The sequence below is a fragment of the Anomalospiza imberbis genome, chromosome 1 (genome assembly GCF_031753505.1).
Source record: "Anomalospiza imberbis isolate Cuckoo-Finch-1a 21T00152 chromosome 1, ASM3175350v1, whole genome shotgun sequence".
NCBI lineage: Eukaryota > Metazoa > Chordata > Aves > Passeriformes > Viduidae > Anomalospiza > Anomalospiza imberbis.
In genome coordinates this window covers 83,282,937-83,301,914 of record NC_089681.1, presented here as the reverse complement: position 1 = coordinate 83,301,914, position 18,978 = coordinate 83,282,937, and the positions used below count along the sequence as shown (strand labels likewise).

General features: G+C 42.2%; 1 protein-coding gene across 1 annotated transcript; it reads right to left on the bottom strand.

Moving 5' to 3' along the window:
• Positions 1–6,059: 6,059 nt before the first annotated feature.
• Positions 6,060–17,128, bottom strand: LOC137478314 (serpin B12-like). The gene is made up of 8 exons (XM_068198072.1): positions 16,184–17,128; positions 11,030–11,207; positions 9,563–9,676; positions 9,092–9,223; positions 8,001–8,118; positions 7,305–7,447; positions 6,934–7,104; positions 6,060–6,810 (listed from the first exon to the last, which is right to left on the bottom strand). Exons 2-8 carry the CDS (start codon positions 11,198–11,200, stop codon positions 6,406–6,408), a joined length of 1,254 nt encoding a protein of 417 aa, XP_068054173.1. The 5' UTR covers positions 11,201–11,207; positions 16,184–17,128; the 3' UTR covers positions 6,060–6,405.
• Between the last annotated feature and the right edge of the window lie 1,850 nt (positions 17,129–18,978).

The window sequence follows — 18,978 nt, the reverse complement described above, 5'->3', positions numbered from 1 at the left end:
TGTATCATAGGTCCAGAAATGGAGCTTGTTTGCCAATATTGTGGACATTTTTTTTAGTGACTTTAGTTTTGAAAACAAAATGAGATTTGAAAATACCCTCCCTAAGCTGCCAAGCACTGTGAGGAACAGGCAGGTGAATAATTTGAAAACACAGAGTCAAATTTTCAGCCAATGTAAACTGATTCAGCTCCAATTGAGGTGTGAAAAGAGATTTTGTTTCTATGGAAAAAGGTTCCTCTTCAGGCCACAGAATAATACAGATGTGTAAATGGTATGTTTTCTATATACTGCCATGGAATTTGTACAATATATCATTTCTTCATTCTGCAATTCAAATTCCTACATGCCTGGGGTAACCAAGGACTACTGAACTGTCCTGCAAATAAGTTCTCTATATCTCTTCACATTTCTGCTTTCCCTCAGTTCCACTGATTTTTACCATTAAGTTTTTGCTCTCATGTTATCCTGGATAAAATTTGACAGCCCTTTTCTCTTCTGGCCTGCCTGTAACCCAGACACGTCACCTTATGGTTCCCAGATACTTGGCTGGTTGTAAACATCTGTGTATAATCTAACGGGGAACCTGTGACCAGCATCACTTAGCAACATCCTTCATAAAACAAGGTACTTTTACTGCACAGAATAAGATATTCAAGAAAACTTGACTTAAACGCATTATGCTTCCAAGAACCACTACTTTGTGAAGAACATGTAAAGCAGTTCTTGCTATTGTGTTCTCGAGTAACCACTGGATGCAAACAAGAATGTCTTGACAGAGCATGATGTTCAATAGCTCTGGTGTTTGGCCTGGGACACCCAAGTGAAATTCACACACAGAAGAGCCTCACATTATTCCAGATGAAGGCAGGTATCTAACTACAACGTGCTGATGAAGGGACATGGAGGGTGTGTGAGAAATCATGACACAACACTTCCCACTTCTCTGTGTGCCAGTGGAACAGAGATCCCCTGCTGCCGTTTGGCCCTTTCCCTAAATATTTTTTTTTTTTTTTTTTTGTGCAAAGTAAACATTACCAGTAAGCCATGGGAGGCAAACAGGATCTGGAACACCATCAAATGCCTGTGGGGTGACTTCAAAGCTCTGACCCTGCCAGCAAGCCTTCTCATTTGAGATTTGGGAAAGCCTCCTGCATCTGCATTCACAGAGCTGAAGTTTACTGTATATTTAAGACGTGGTTAATTTTTTCCTCCTGTATTTGCAAACCAGAAACAGGATGTACCCATAAATATATTCTCCCTTTGTCTGCTTTTGTGCTACGTGGAGAAACAAAACTCTGTGTATTCATTTCTAAATTGAGACTTCAAGTTGGCCCTTTTTTCTTCCTGCTCAGCTACAGAACTGGGACTGAATTCTGTTCTCAGAAATGAGTGTAAATCTATCATAACTCCACCAGTACATATTCACTAATGTTTTAATAGCTTATAAACACATTTTGTATAATTGCAAAAAATTGCGTAGGCAGAATAAGACCAGAATTAGACCAGAATTGCTTTTGCAGTACAGTTTAGTAGTGGCCAAAATATATCAACACTGTTTTAGCCAGAAATCCCAAAAGGCCACCATACAGGCTGCTATGAACACAGTCAGCTCCATCCCAGTCACACTCAGTGCACCCCAGTGCAGACACAAGACAATTGCATTAATATATTCTGAAATTAATATGGTACTTTAGAGTGGCTTTCATCCATTATGGAATTCTGGATCGAGAAATACTTTCCTTTCAGCGGTCGCATCTGTATTGTACAACAAGATTGTTTCCCACTCATGAGGCAGAGAGTCATAGAACTGGCAGGGTGAGAAATTATAGACTGAGAACTATCTTCCTCCAAGGCCAAACACCTCATGGTCTCCATGGACCACGGTTTTTCAGGCACATGTCAAACACCAGAGCACTAGAGAAGAATTTTCTTAGAAAATTTTATAGTGATACCACACAAACCCTACCTTTTGCATTCATTATTATTTTCAGAATGGCAGGTCAGAGAAATGAAGGTGAAAGACATTCGAGTTCTTGGTAGTGGTAAATTACACCTTGCTGTGCTTGTAGTTCATGGATGAAATACAACAGGCAAGAGACAAGACATGGCAGAGGTTCAAAAGCATTGAGTGCCTAAGGAAACTTTCAAATCAAGGTTCAAAAAGCCATACCAAGTAAATGCTTTGAATGCTTTTATTGCTGCCACACTTTACTACTACCAAAGGAAGGGCCTGGAGAGAGTATCTGAGGAGAAGAGTGTGGGACAAGTCTCTACATATCTCCATGCCCAACATCTGTATGGAGACTCGCTCAGGACATGAATGCAACCTGTGGGTTTCACTGCCTTCATGGTAGCCAAGAGCCTTCCCTCATGGTAGTGTTTAGGCACTGGAGATGGGGTTACTGGAGACATGTGGCAGTAAAGTGGGGGATTCAGCACTGAGCTGTCTCTGGCTTGGGACCTGGTGGCTGGGGACAGAGGCCTGCAACACCTCCTGGAGTGTGTCCCCACCATCAGCCTTCTTGTGTGGCTGAGGAGGGAAGACATCATGCTGGACTTCTGATTTATTCAGCACATCATCCAGCTCTTTAGACAACCCCACTGCAATGGGAGTTTTCATGGCTAAGAATGAAATAAGTATCAAATAAGCTCCATTAAGTCTGTTCACTTGTTTGAGAAGAGCTCTAAACAGGAAAGGCCCATTATAATTTTTCCAGTTGTCTTGCTGAAGCAATGTGGTGTTTTTTTCTTGGGTTCAAGAATATAGATATCAGGAAATGTCAGTGGAACTTGATCGCAACATGTTATTTATGCCTTACTCCTTTCTACCACAGTATTGTGCTCTCTTTGTGCAGAAAGAAGCAGAAACTACTCTACCCTTAGGGGGAACAACATTGGCCAAAGTAGAGAACGTTCTTGCTTGGATTATGTTTGATCAAGAGGAACAGGTGGTCAGCTCTGAACTCATGAGGAATTGCAGAGGCAAAACAGTCTTTTGGTCACCCCTGTAGCAGCAGCTGCCTCAGTTCCTTCTTCATTAACTTCCATAAAGAAAACTCTTCCCCTATCTGCTCCAGCTAGCTCCACAGTCACTTTAATCTCCTCCATTTTTTTTTTCTAAAGGCTATACTCTGTGTAAACACAGTCATGTAGTCAACATCCTAGGTTCTTTGCAAAAACTGCTGCATGGTTTAGAAGCACTGACCAAGCTTCAGACACTGTGGTTCACTGAAGCACATCATACTGGATGTGGATTTTTCCCACAACACCACAGAAAGTCAAACACTGGTATGAGAGCGTAGCTGAGATTCTCAGTTCTGGATATTTGCTGCTGTACTCCAGCTATGGATCTGATTTCCTGTACCCTAGGCCTAGCCCACATGTTTCAGCAGAACAGTGTGGGGAGCTTGAGGCATCAATGATTATGGCTTGAAATGTATGTTGGCCTCCTGAGGCTTTTGTTGAGCTCTAGAGTCATTGTCAGTCTGCACCTCTGGAAGGTTTGCACCAAGCAAATAAGGCAGCAAGGTGGAGTTGTTCCTGTCTGGGGTACAAGAGATACACCAAAGCCCCTGGGCATGTCTTTCAGGATCCTTCATATTCATCACCATTCATGAGCAAGGAAATAGCTCCATGCTGCCAAAGCACTCATTCTTCAAGCCTGGAGGCTGCTCTGCATCACAAGCAGCAGTCAGTTTTTCCACAGTGTTTCCTCCTGGTGTCTGGAGGGTGGCTGTGGGCTGAGCAATGCCTATATTTTAGGCCAACAGGCACTGTGCTCAGCACTGCTCTGGGCAGAATATTGCATTTCTCACAGAAGACCAGCAGCTAAACCCATCAAGCAAAATGCAGCTAAGTCCCCACTAGAAAACATGCAATGATTGCATTAATATAATCTGAAAATATGACTGAGGAGACTTTTCCTGTCATGAAACTCTAGTTTGAGAAAGCCTTTCCCCACAGTGGTCATCCCACTACAATTTAGTAAGATGATTCCTCACTGGGCAAGCTGAAAGCTGTGGAAAAGGCAGGACTGGTCATTGGTGGCCCACTTTTGGGACAGCTTCATGCTGACAGATTGCAAGGGAGAGAAGTGAGAGGCAGCAGAGTGGGCTGCAGTGGGGGTCTCTTGGAAAAGGAGCTGTCGGGGTGTGAGTGGAGGCAGAGCGGCAGCTGGTGCTGGGAGGTTGCAGGCTGCAACTAGGGCTGTGGCAAAAGCTACCTCCTCATGAGGCATTGCACAAGAAAATAAGGCATCCATCAGGATTGGCAAGAGAGGTCCTTTGGGGATGCTTTTCCAGCATGTTTAAAACTGTCAGTAAGTGTGTGGGAAAGCTGGATTCTGTTTCCAAACTGTAGCACTCAAATGAGGGAGGATTGCAAAATAATCTTGGAGATGTGTAGGTGGAAGTGCTCTTACACAAAAGCTGTGACTCGCCATCCCATAACTAAGAATATCTAATTTCATGCCTGAGGATTCAGATGCATAAGCTGCACAGCAGCACTCTCTGAAGAGCTGAGAGGAAACTCACAGCTGACCTACTTCATTCACTATGTTCTTTTCTAGGCAGATATTAGGAAAGTGAAGAAAAATTCATGCTATCAGAAAAATACAGACAAAAATTCTTCCATAGCATTCTAGTTAAGATAGACATCCACATACAGATAATTTTTTCCTTTATTACTGGACTAAAACAGGAATGGCACCAGACCCTGGAAACCAGAACTCATCTATAATGCAGTTGTTGAACTGCAAAATTATCAGTCCTGGAATTCTCTTCTTGTGCCTTTGAGCTGCATTCTTTCATGTAAGGACTTCAAAATAAAGGTGGGCAGTTTTGCCCTGCAGCCTATGCTAAAGCCTAGTGCCTGAGAGCACTTGGTGCATTCTCTTGAGAGCTGCAGGCTTGAATTTCAGCAAGGATATGGTATACAGGCCCTTCACTTCCTGAGCAACATGAATTTCTCCATTACAGACATTAGGTACTATTTTGAATTTTAAAAAACAGAAAAAAAAATTAGTCATTGTAATGGCATTTTTCAGGAGACCTATTTGAGCAGCTTTCTCAAGGTCTGCTTTGAATCCATTCACTGGATGTTCTCCAGGAATTTACACCTCATCTTACCTTGCTCCTGAATTTCAACATGGGCAAAGCCTCTAATTGCTCACACCAAGATAGTTCAGAGAAATCAAAGGAAAATGATAGCTGCTAGCAAATTTACAAAAGGAGAAAACAAAATGCCTACACATTTTGGACGAGGGAATTTTTCTTTCAGGTGGCTTTTTGGATGTACAAGTTTAAAGCCAGCCTATATTCTATTTAGGAGAGACATATCATTTTTTAATGTGTCTTCTCCTTCCTGAAGCCGTATATAATTCTGTGCATTAAACATGTTATTCACTGATTCTCCATTATATATAAATTTTAAAAGCACATTACAAATGTTAATTTCTTAAACCTCATCCCTCTGAGGAAGACGTCACTTATGTTAAACCAGGAAATTATCAGTAATGTCTCCCTATCATCTGGAAAGAAGTTTAATTTTTCTCCCACAAGCATTCCCAGGTCATGTTTAACTGTTTAACATTTCCACGATTTATACTGCACTTGAAAAAACCTTTCCTCATTCTTCAAAGCATGGAGAGAGCTCTGTCTCTTAGATTTGCATCTCAGAATTTCTAAATTCACCACTCAGCAACATGGGAAAAAGAAAACATATTTCTTGGAAATTCATTGCTACAGCGTTCCACATCAGTGACTTCAGTGGGATGCTTTGGACCATTTTCTTCCTGTTCTTTAAAACCTTGAGACAAATAGTTTGATTTATCCCCATATAAAAGACAGACTTCTATACTATGTAAATAATTAACCATCTTTAGAAATACATGGCTCCTTTAGAAATACATCTGTTCCTGCAGACACCATGCATACAAAATTCTCTTTGGAGTTATTTGAGAACTTAACACAGGAGAGTTGTCCAGACAGGTGGTGGAGTTTCCATCTTTGGAGACATCCAAAAGGAATCTGGACTCAGTTTTGGGCAACCAGCTGTAGATGGCCCTGCTCATGCAGGGGAGAGGGACCAGATAACCTCCAGAGCTCCCTTCCCACCTCAACCCTACTGTCACCATGAGCACATATGCACATCAAGGAAACAAAGTGTTATTCATATCCAGTGAGCTTAAGGTAAAATTTACTCATATTCTGGATTCAGATCAATATTTACAATTCAAGGAGCCTAGTGACAGAGCATTGGATTCATAGGTTCTAAGCAAAACTGGCTGTAGTGATTATTTTGAAGTACAAACTAGCTATCAAAGGATTAAGAAAGCATTTGGGAGAAAAATACAATTTCTGCTTTTCATCCAGGTGTTCCTCACAGTGTTAGAAAATGGCCCTGATTTTAAGGTGAACACAGTTTGCCAAAGAAAACTATATTATTGGTAGGATTGTGTCTAATAAAGAATAAGAAAGGGTGATTAGCCATGAACATCTCTGTGAGAGGCAGAGACCTCCTCACAATGGAAGCACCTGTGCCAGCAGCCGCCACGGTGCCTTCCTCATTGACTTCCACATATGCCTTGTGGACAACGTTAGACAGCACCAGAGATTTTGCAAATGTCATTGCAGAAAGGTCAACTTTTGATTCAGTGAAGATGTCAGTCATCCCCATCTCTTGTAAAACCTCGTTGAGGTTAAAGGTGCCTTCCATCTTGAATCGGGGCAGGTAAACCTCCACTGTTGTCTCAAACATGTTCTCTGAGGAGGCCCACAGCATTAAATTTTCATAGGTGATTGTGCTTTCAATCTGTAAGATGAGGGGGGAAAGGAGATTAAAATAGGTGGGAAGCTTTGAAAATTCGAGATCATTACCCAGTGTTAATTCAGACAACTGGCTTCCAGCCCTCGTCCATGACATGTACTGCCTTACCTGCTCCAGCCCACTGACAGACCCATCAGCCGCATCCCCGGGCAGCAGGATGATCATGCTCAGTGACTTCTGAGCATAAGGGAGTTCAAGGATCTGAGCACCCACCTCCTCAATGTAGCCCAGTTTAAATTTGCCTTTCTGATACATCATCTGCACAGGTTTCTTTCTGTTCTATTGAAAAGAAAATTACACAGTCAGTTAGGCAATACAGCTCTTACCAACACCTCTACCCAACAGGGGGAGCAACTTAAGTTCCCAACACACCCACAGCTTACACACAGGGCAGCTCAGCCCTGGACGTTGTTATGCTTACTGCAATGCTCACAGTGTCTAAGGTGAATAGTGTTAAGGTTTACAGAATGCAGATGTACCTGATTCAGTTTAAAATCCCTCTGAACTGTTTTTTCTTCCTCAAACTTGCATTCCCAGGATGCTTTAAAGTAGATTACATTCACAAGCACCAGCAATGCATGTCCATCAATCACACCAGGTGCAAAGAGTTCCTTGATTTTACCTAAAGGGAATTTTGAAACACAGAAGTATTTGTTAGCTGTCATTAAGACTCCAGATTGAGACTCTATTATTGGTCTGTGAACTTAGTTTTGGAAAAACTTAGAAACACAGTTCTCGGTTTATTCAAAGGACTAAAACAATACAGGTAAACAAATTTCCTATTTGTTTAGGAAGATTCCTCTGCCCTGTTACCAGCCAGGGAGAATGGGGGTCACCAAATTATCCCCTGGTGTTCTGAATTTGCATTTATGGCTGTTTGTAGGGGCAGTTTGTCTGGTCAAGACTTATAGCTATTACTGCAATTATCAGGCCAGGCATAAGGGTGGGAATAAAAAATATTTTACAGCAAACATATATTTAACTCATAAGTAATTTAGCTGGTAACTTACTGTAATATTTCAAGAGCGGATGAGAAGACAAATTACCCTTAAACAGCATAAGAGTGAACACACAGAATTGTGAACAGGTCTTTGCTTTTCCTACCCTAGAATTTCATTTGTTGAACCCATGTAGGAAGGCAGGGATAGAATGGCTATAGTTTTGCTTTGATTTACCTTGTGTCTCACTTTCAACCCAAGCATTAATTTTTCTTCTGGCAGTTTCAACAGCACCATGAAAGTCTACTATTTGCAGCATTGCCCCATATAGTTCCTTGCTACACATTAGAAATTGCTGTAAAGCAAAATAAAGATTATTAATTGGTCAAATCAATTAAGCACTTATTGCCTTTTAAAAGAAATCAATCTCTTGATAGTATTTTAGAAATGGTGAGGGACCTGTTGAATCTGTAAGGCAAAATTTCATTTTGGAAATGTCAAGTATCTGAAGTTTATTCAGAGGATCTTTGAAAAAGATATTCTAATGCATAGGTTAAAAATGTAAATAAGTAAAAAGAAAACCAGAAGAATGAGTCTTGTCATGGAGAAGTGCATAACTGAGGTTCGGATTAAAAAATTCAAGACGAGTTGTTTGATGCTTAAGTATTGAAATAATTGACAGAAAAGCAAAGATGTGACCAACAAGTTAGCCATACCAAGTAGTCTCAAGACTACTCAGTCATTCTGTAGGAAAGGAGCAAGAAATTCAGCAGAGCAGTCCTGTGCATGAACCTGTACAACATTCCTGGAGATAAACCTTCTCCAAGCTTACTGCTGCCTCAGCTGTTCCACTTGCAAGACCTGAAGTAGGTAGTTTACACACAGCTTGAATAGGCTATTTTTGGCTGTAGCTGACTGCACACATATAAAAAATGTGCCAAAAATGAACAGATCCCTGCTTTATTTTTGCTCTATAACCTTTGATATCCACAGGGTGGTTTGTTTCTGTTTGGTTTTTTGTGTGTTTGGGTGTTTGTTTTTTGTTTGTTTTGGGTTTTTTTTTTTTGTGGGGGTTTTTTGTTGTTTTTGTTTTTTGTTTTTTTTTGTGTGGGTTTTTTGCGGGTTTTTTGGTGGTGGTGGTGATGTTTTGTTTTTTTTAATACAAGCATGGAAAGTTGACAGTCTTGTCTCTTTCCCACCAGCCTCAAGAGCTATACCTCCATGTAGTATATCACGTGCTCCAAAACACACACAAGAGGGGCAACAGTGAGGCTCACAGTTATAGGTAAGCCTGAGGTCATGGTCACAGCAGTTAGCAGGTGACTTACCTGCTGGAGCTCAAATCCTTGTTGTATAAAGAGATTGTTGGCCAAGGTTAAAACGTATTTTTCACCAAGGTTTTGTAGTTGCCAAAGCAGCTCCTGGAACACTTTATGGTTAAGGTCTCCCTCCTTGTTACACTGGGAGTAACACAAAAACAAAAATTAAAATGATTCCTCTGTACAGCTTTGGTTGCTAATTTGCATCTTGATTAGATAACATTATAAGGATAACTCCTGCTGTACTGATTTTTAAATCCAGCTAGTCCAAGCTTTGTAGCCTGATCCTCCTTCAGATGAGATGGCTGTGGTATTGACTTACTGGCCCTTAATAAAATAAAACCTTGTGTCAGCCAGTTCCTAGAGGATTAGACAGACTCTGAGCATGTGATCTTGACTCCCTCCAGTGGCAAACCCTAGAGTTTGACCCGCACTAACCTGCCACCCAGTGAAGGCAGGGCTCCCCACCCAAGGACACACCTCTGAGAAGGAAGGCTGACTCTCCAGGCTTCCTTCTGGCTCCATTTCTGGGGCTGCGCTCTCGTGATCAGATCCAAGACTCATTCTTCCTGCAGCTTTCCTGACATGGAGCACCTGCAGGTGAAGTTATGTCAATTGTAACTGGGATAAAACCGCATTCCTTGTTTAAAAGCTTTGCTGTGCCCTATTGGATAAGTAGTGTAGATCCATGAAAGATGTTTTATCAGCTTCACTCGTCAGCTGAAATGACAGACTTGAACTTGTTCATACATTCATGTTCAGACTCACTTTTCTGTGTTAACAAACCAAGAAGAACTTGCACTTAATCCCTCAAAATGTTACTCTTCACTACCTCAAAATGTTTATATTTGATTTGTGTTTTCATTGCTACAGTTATCTTAAATTTCAAAACAAAAAGTTGCCCCAAGTAAAGAGACAAAAATTAATTTTCTTTAAAAACATCAAAACTGGCTTCTTGCAATCATTCTTGACATTAGCATTAGCTTAAGAAATAGATCAAAACCACAGTGCTCTTAATGGAAACCAGTCCTTGTTTCTACTGTGCAAATATACATCACTGAAAATTTTTAGCAGTTTTTCTATTAAAATTTTGTTGCATCATACATAGACTTACTCTCGTTTTTCAGAGGATACTGATATTGAGCAATTCCCATTGCTTTCCTAAAATAAGCAGGAGTCCCTGTCTAAAGTATTAATGTGTCAGGGTTATGGTAGCCAGGGGGCTGTAGGGGTGGTCTCTGTGCAGAGAGAACAGACTCAGAGTGTCTGGGTGGACACCTGGCAGCCACAGCAAAGGTCAACACACCACACCCCAGTGAGAAGCTCTGCCTTAGGATTAGTGTTCTTCTACCACTCATGGTAGAGAGAAGAAAGAAAAAAAGAAAAGAGAAGAAAGATTGTAGAAAGCAGAACTTGCACTGCAGGAGGTAAAGACACAGTGACTGGAGGGGTGGCCTCCTTCACTTCCTCCTTGCCCACCTGGGCTCTGTGGGGTGAGATATTTTGACTCTTGAATGTCATAAGGGACAAGTGAGCTAATGCTTTCAGCCACCCAGGTGTAACCCCTTCAGGTGTCTGCAGTTCTCCCCACTGTCCACCCAGACTCTCTCAGTATTCTCCTAGCAACCACAAGAGGAAACCCCTGCCCATAATTCTGAAATAAAGCCTGATATTCTACCACAGGCTTGGGGAAAGCCAGAGCACCCCACTGTGCTGTATCGCCTCCCCTCAGTCAGCCCTTGCTCTGTGCTCTTGCAGGGGGTATGATGAGACTCACACCAGCAGATGGCAGGGATCGTAGTGCTCCCAGCATAGCTGTGAAGGCAGCACCTGTGCCTGCCCTTGTGCAGGTTTCCCACACGTGTGCCGTGCTGGGATGCCAAACATTTCCTTTGAGGGAACAGCAAGTGATGTGACAGCACCTCACCATGGTTCATTCATACTCACTTTTTCTATCTGAGCAGCAGTGTTGTTTTTTGCACCAAGATGGATCAGGGCCAGGGCAACAGAGATGCTCATAGGAGAGAAGACAATATTTGTGTCCTCTGCACTTCTGTTGAGCTTTTTGTAGAGATCAAGGCAAAACTCAGTAACTGGTCTAGAAATGGAGTCCATCATGAAGCGGCTGCCAAGTGGGAGCACAAAAGAATTAAAAACTTAAGTGCAGCTGGCCTAGCTAGACCACACTGTGAAGCATCTGTCTGCCCTGAGATTTTCCCATAGCTGGTTGTTGAATATAATAGACATTTTCTAAATCCTGAAAGTTTTAATCAGCCTTGCACAGATCAGTCTATGATGCACAGCAGGAGCAAAGGCACAGAGGGTCTGTAAAAGGGACCCATGCTCACAACATATGTACATTCCTCAGAAAGGACCCTTTTTCTGCCTTATCCCATGCTGTGTCTTCCTTCAACTTATGGTATTGAAACTAGATGGGTATGGATTAACATTTTCCTTTTCCACACTGGTTTGATGCATACACCTGCATCAACTCTTTTCTCCTAACAACATACGTTAGTGATAGAGACTTGGTGACAGAAAGCCTGCATATAACCGTCTGTGGCAATCAGAACTGTGGCAAGGGGGTTTCAAACAACAGGTTTCTAAAAATAGCATCAGTATTAATCAAATGTCTTCATACATGAAAAACACTAATTAACAGCTATGGAGACTGTCTGCCTACATATGGAAACACTAACAGTTTGAAATACACTTTTAACTTCTAATAAGTTTTCCAGGAGTCTGAGATTGAGACAGGATGCACAATTAAAAATTCCAAACAAAGTAATAGCCCAAGAGCCCTGAAGTCTCTAAGTTCCTGCTCAGTCATATGACAGAATATGTGTCACTCTCTACTTTTGTACTGGAAACATTACAGTCTGATACTTCTCCCATGGGTCTTTTTCATTCAATCCACTCCACTAAGAACAAGTTAGGACCAAGTTCAGCTCCATCCTTGCAAGGAGGAGGCCATCTAAAAAACGGGTGATTAGAAACTCCTTTCCTGAATCTTAGGAGAATTGTAAAGTTGTTGTGTAGATACCAGTGGGATCACACAAATTTTAATTTTCTGGAATCATTATATAAAAAAAAACCCACCCAAAAAAAAAAAAAAAAACAGTATCAAACAAACATTTTGGTCAAATAGCACTGGTCTGTGTTCCAGAAAGATTATTTATTTAGGGCAAAATACACAGCCACAGTATGGAGACAAGTCCTTCATGTCTCATTTGTCACAGATCTTGCTGTATCTACCTTTCAGCCTGCACTGGGACCAGCATGGGTCAGGTCCAGAGAAAGCTGCCAGAGTTCCTCTCTTTCGGAAAAAGGAGTGAGTGCACAGCTAAGTGGTTCTCCCCAGTGCCCACAGATGGCCACAGCACAGCAGGCACTCTTCCTCAGCCCTGTCTGCCCTGAAGCTGCAGCCTGCAAGGCGAGGTTACATGAGGAGCTCCAGTCTGTGTCACTAGAGGTTAAAGGTGGGAAGAGGCTGGTGCAAAGCTGAACTTCAGGGTCTTTTATCAGCAGGGCACTTGTACAGTGTGTCCTGGTCTGTTGGTGTCCCTTTGAGACTTTTCTTGAGCTCTCTGGGGAAGGGGTTCCCTGGTGCTGGGGACCTACAACCCATTCCAGCCAAAATTCTCCTGTCAGCCTCTCACTGAGGCCCCAATTCTTCTACCACAGCCACAGCTCCCTCCCTTCACAGAGTTCTCTCTATGCAAAGAGCTGCTCAAAATGCAGCATGCACACTACCTCCAGCTCAGCCATGAGCCAGGCATGACTTTGCATGGAAAGCTGGGACTCAGGTGCCAGAAGTTACTAGGGCATTAGGAGTTGATATGGCTCAGCCAAGATACAACATTTGTCTGTGAAACCACCTTCACCTGCAGCAAGTTCCAGACAATGGGAATGAACTCAGCCCATGGGAAAACAGACTAAGCCTAAAACAAATTGCTGCAGAGGCTTGGAAGAGATGAAAAAATAAAGTTTTATGAAGGTACAACATGTGGCAAATGCAGACATTTCTTTCCATTTGACTAACAGCAGCAACAATCAATGCTTCATCCTGTTTGTGAGTGGAAACATCATCTTCATCCTTGTTGTGAGTGTTTCCTCTGTGGAAAGAACCTGTGATGCTGAAAGAAAAGTTCGTAGATGTTTCATACTGAGACCTTTGTTTTGCTCTGGAGTCCAGAAATACTTCACATAAAGACCTGATGCAAATGGACAAAGCAGATGAGAAATACCAAAGGGTTCTTTGCACAGACAAATTAAAGATAAGTTTTATCTCATTTATTCTGAATACAGCTCTTTTAGCTCTGATATTCGTGTATTTTTATGTAATATGGTTTTAATTTTCCTTTTAATAATGCAGTAATCTTACAACAAGACATTGCACTAAACAATTTCTCTTTTTTTCCACCTTCATATCCTACTATCCATAACCTTCTGAAAACAAAACAGTGCATCTTCAGTGCTGAAGCTTGTAGTGCTATACTTCCACATCTCTTGAAAGATCTGAAATGGAGCTGTGAAATCAGACACCGTGAATGTAGGGCATGAGGCACTTTGTAGGTGTGTCCCACCTTCAGACCGAGTCAAGGAGAAAAAAAAAAGAGTTAATAATCTTACTCAGTGGGAAGAAGGCAGCTCCACCCCACCCTGCAGGGAAAGGGCTGACTGCCAAGAAGGGAGGGAGAGCCCAGGATCTGGGAACAGGTTTTAATGTGTCTGGCACACTGATGTGGCCACTCCTTCAGCAAAAGCAGCTGGCTGTCACCAGGGAGTCATCCAGGTGCAAACACTACAGCCAGCTCCATGGTTTTGTGAGTGGGAACTACTTAGAGAGCTGCCCTAGAAATCCAGAGGAAGGGAGGGCAGGTATAGGCTAGTGAAGGAACTTTCTTACTGCACAATGAAAGGATTTAGTGAACTTCCTTAATCTAAAATGGGGTGAGAACAAGTGCATGAATGATTCCTCACCACAAAGCCTTCTATGTAATCTGTGCAATAATTCAATCAGACTTTTGGAGCTACTGCAAGGACCACAGCATTTGGAGAGCATCTACATGGTGGACAGCAAATGGTAATGTCACTTTTAAATAATCTTAGAGTGGTTAGGAGGGATGATATAGGATCAAAAGAAGTGTTCCAGGAAGTTCCTAGCTGCTGATCCGCACTAGCCAAAGCACCTGTGCTAAGCATTATTAGTAGTGCAGAACCCCTGATGACAGGAGATCCTTTGCATGATGGTTCAGCAGCTTTTAACATAGTCTGGCAAATGAAATTACTGGCACTGCAGTATGTGAGCAAGAAGCTACCCAGGAAAATAGCTTCCTTCAGAAGAAACCACTGCATACCACAGACCTCATAAAAATTACAAACTTCCTCCATAGCTGTGTGAAATGATGAACACTCCTCTTTTACAGCTATTCATGATCTGTTCTCTCTTTATAGTTTGTTTTTGGCTAAGGTTAGATGAAATAAAAACAAAAAACTATCAAATAATAAAGAAACCTGTGCTGAAAGCTGTCATAATTAATGGTTGTATTAGATTATATTATTCAGTCAACAGGAGGAGGCAGTAAATAGGGTGGAGAAGGTAAGAGACCTGTAGCCTTGCTGTTAAGGTGATTCTGTATTTCATACAAGTAAGAAGGAACCTGTTTTGCTGATGCACACAATAATTCCCAATGCATGTTTTACTTATTCAATCTGCGTCCCATTAAAGTGCTTTAATATACATTCATTTCTCAAACACAGAGGGAAATAGAATTGGCAGAAATTACATGGTCTATTCTACAAAAAGAAAACGTGACAGGTAGTGCTGTCCCCTCACATGAAAATTGGTAGAAGTGACTTTCTTATTTTTCATGACCATTCATACAAGAATACAAGTTTCTGTGCTGATTTGGAGTGAAAGGGACAAACAGCACATAAAAAAAAATTACATTTCCTACAACACAGCAATTCTGATCATCCCTAAGTAGCACAACACATGCTTTAAATTAAAAACAAATACATTTCTGTACAAAGCAGCTTTTCAAGTGAAATGGTGCCAAGTTCATTTTCCAAATAACCTAGCTGCTCAGGATGCTAATTTTATGCCAGAAAGTTTTTTCCTGACTGCTTTTGTTAGTTTGCATCAGCCCCTCTGGTGTCTTTTACACCTCCTTCTAGGCCAGTTATTTCTGCATATACAGGCATGGATGTGCATTGGCCTGTTACAAGCTGTGTGGTGGCAAGTAATTTGCTGTGCCTGTGTGCAGCTATACAGACTTCTCTGCAAGCTTCTAAACTCCATTGCCAAACCCAGGAGCTCCTATTTTAATAACAAAGACTAGCACTCCCACTAACAAAACAAAATCTGAATGCCACTCCACCCTTTCTCTTTTATAACATCATTGTTTAAGAATATAAACAACTTCCCTGGTAGTGGGGATCAGTGTAAAGGGGAAATGCCTTAGAATCCACTCAAAGAATTGCCCGCCCTCTCTCTCATGTAAAAAACATTTCAAGGCTTTTTCTTGTGCCATGGAATTGTGAGTAAAGAAAGAAAATTAACCTGCATTTCTCATGCAGTGGGTCAGGTTGCCCAGGTCACCAGCACCATCCCTTTATATGAAGCCTGTTTCTACCAGAGTGAGCAGAGGTGCTCTGAAAGTGCCTGTACTTCAGCCCTTCTGGAGGGACAGGCAGAAAAGCATCTACTTTCTCATACAATCCACTGAACTCATCAGTCTTGTGGCAATTAGACTTTACTGGGTGGACAGAGAGGTTTTGGGACAATTTCAGATGCAGAAGCCTGTGAAATTTAGGCAAGAATCTTTAGATGTGTCCCTAAAATCCTTATTCATGTCCCACTGAAGACCAGCTCCCTTTGTGTGAGCTCTTGAGCCACCTGAATTTTAGCAGTGTGTTTTGCTGCCTGCAGCCTGGAAAGTTATCTCTCTTTCTGCCCAATATGTAAAAATGACGTTTACTTTACCAGCCTGTAGAGTACTTTGGATCAGAAAAAAAATAGAAAAAAGGGAAAAAAATCACAGTTATTTTGGAAAAACAAAAAAAAAAGAAAACAACAAAACAACATAGAATTTTTACCTTCTTGCCTGAAGAGGTTAAATGAAGAAGACAACAGCTGAGTTCTGGAGCACGTTCCTGTGAATGCTGTGTTTAAAAAAAATCTCCCACTCTCTTGTGGGAAAGTTCAGCCTCTAACCAATAATTGCTGATAGCAGCATCTTGCTGTTTAATGCAAATGCCATTACCATGAAGTTTCCCCACAGAAGAATGGGAAACCTGTATCTAGCAATATGCTATTAGCATTTCTCTCAAGCTGCCCAACAAGTCTGGCAGGCAATATCTGCTGGCAACATCTCCTGATTGCAATGCCAAGCCACTCTCAGCTGGAAAACTGGTCATTAACCCTAAGAAGACCCATGACTGCACTGCTGTGCTTAGTCCCTTTCAAATTTTGATGGGGTCTGGCCTGGACAAAGGTGTGTGCAGGGTTCATGCCAAGATTGTTTGGAGCTGAGCTTGCTTTTAGAGACAGAGCAAATGAATGGGAAATGAAAGCATGAGCTTTATGTTGCCTACAGCCATCTCTCCCTCTCAGGTAAGGAGCTGGCTTTATGTGCGTGGAAGGAGCTTAATTAGAGAAGGGAAGAAATATTTCCTTGAACTGTAACAGGAATCCCCAGCCAGGGGGTATTCTTTTAAATCTTAAATCACTAGAGATAACAATAAAAGAAGGCCAGGAGTGGTTGATCACTGAGGTTAAGTCTCCAGCATAAAGTGAGAAGGAAGTAAAGAGATGGGAAGCACGGAGCTGCACTAGCACAGTGTTTGAACTCTAGTTAGTACCACTGAACGCAGCTGCAACACTGGATTATGGCAGCTGGACTCAGAGATCAGAGCTAAACTAGGGTTGTATGTGGCTTTGCAACACCAAAAATTTTATGTCTTTTCTCTCTCACCTCTTCTTTCTTCCTACAAAGCATAAAACTGGCTTTGGATTAATAGGATACTTATGGGATCAAACATGGTAAGAGGAAGAAGGCCCTCAGCACCATCTTGCCCTACCCATGCTTTCTTCCCAGGGCAGAAGCTGGACCATCCTCTTCTTTAGGCACAGCAGTGTCCAGCTTTGCTGTTCCCCACTCCTCTGCCAAGGTCTCAGCCCAGCTGGCCAAGCTCCAGTGCTCCAATACCCACCTGAAAACAGGAATCCATAAGCAGTGGAAGATCCAAAGATAAAATTACCATTCTCATTACCTCAGTTCTTTTCCTTCCTTTTTTTGCTTCCATTTGCCATTCACTTTCTGTTTCTGTTTTTTCTTCCTGTATGTTTCTGTAGTGCTCCTTAGTCTTCTTTATCAGTTCTTTCTCTATTTTTTAATTTATTTATTTATAAACATTGTCATGTATCTTCTGATGCTTTTCTAGTCCATGCATCTTTTCAGTGACAACCTAAGTATTTTGAGTATCTTGCAAAATTTTCCTTCTTCCAATTTCTGTGTTTTCTCCCTTCCTTCTATATTGACATCATTCCTCCACTGATTTATTTTGCTTGCTCTGCCATGTATGCCCTCAGAGCTTCCCTGGCATCTGCTTAACTGATTTGCCTCAAGAAATGTCAATGTAGGTGCAAATTCTGTCTTTTCCAGTGGGGCCAATTTGCCCCTAAGTTGCATTTTTCACGGTTCAGAACTTCCCCACAAACCACTTTTACTACCACAAGCCATTAAGACATGCCCCTTCTCAACCAAATGCTGGGGGCAAGGAGCAGGCAGTGACTGTGCAGGTGGGCAAGTGCTGAGGTGAGCAGGCACATAGCCGTGCCGCTTGCAACCGCCTGCCAAAGCCAGCCACAGCTTGCTGTTTTCCATCGGGGCATCATCCATCACTGGATAGTAATGCCCTGTTGAAAGGTGAGGTGGAGCACCCTGTCAATCTGAGCAAGCCCTCAGCTATGCTCCCTCTCTCTGTTGTGACCAACACCTTCCAGCACGTAAGAGTTCCTGCACACAGACTCCCACACGTGTTTTCCCACGTCCGCCTGGGCAATTTCTTGCCCAAGGCCCAGAGGCCAGCAAAGGGTAGAATGAAAATAGTGGACTGTAACATGGTTTCACACAGCATGCTGCAAGGTGGAAAAGCTTCACCCTGGGACTGGCAGAGAGAAGAGGCCGAAGTGAAAAATGAACCTGAGGTTTTCATGAGCAAGCCACCCTCTTCATAAATAACCAATAAGTGGGTTTCCTTTATGTGGGCCAAGACAGCTTTGTATCTCTAACATCTGCTTGCCTTGCACAGGCTGGGATACCTTGGAATTAGTCAGGAGATGGAGAAAGACGGGCCACACCCTGAAGCAGTGTTTCTCTCTGCTTTCATGGGATAACCCTTCCTGGCCCAGCTATCACAAGGAGAAGAATTTCTCCTTGTCATAGATTTCTGGGGATAGGCCAAAAGCTCTGATCAGCATTTAAACAGAATACAGCTTCCATTAAATGAAGACTGGCTCCTGAACTGGAACCTGAAAAAATTGAGAAAGAAATGTCTGAGCTTTTCTCCTTTAGGAAAGCTCATCCAGGGAGGAAAAGAAGGTTGGGACAATCTGCCAGAGGTTTTCATCAGTCTAGCAGACCAGCAGAGCTGTAGCAGTAAGTGTGACATGGCCTGCTGGACAACTGGAACCACCTGACAAAGAGTCAGTGCCCAAGCACAAACTGTACAGTCCCTCTTCTCTATGCATGGACTGCCTGTGCAGCTGCTTAGTTACCAACCCCATGCACAATGTCCTGATCCACCTCCTACAGGAGAACCAGTAGAAGCCACAGTGACAACAGCCACAGTGACAAAAGCCCTAAGTGAATCTGCTTATTTCCATTCCT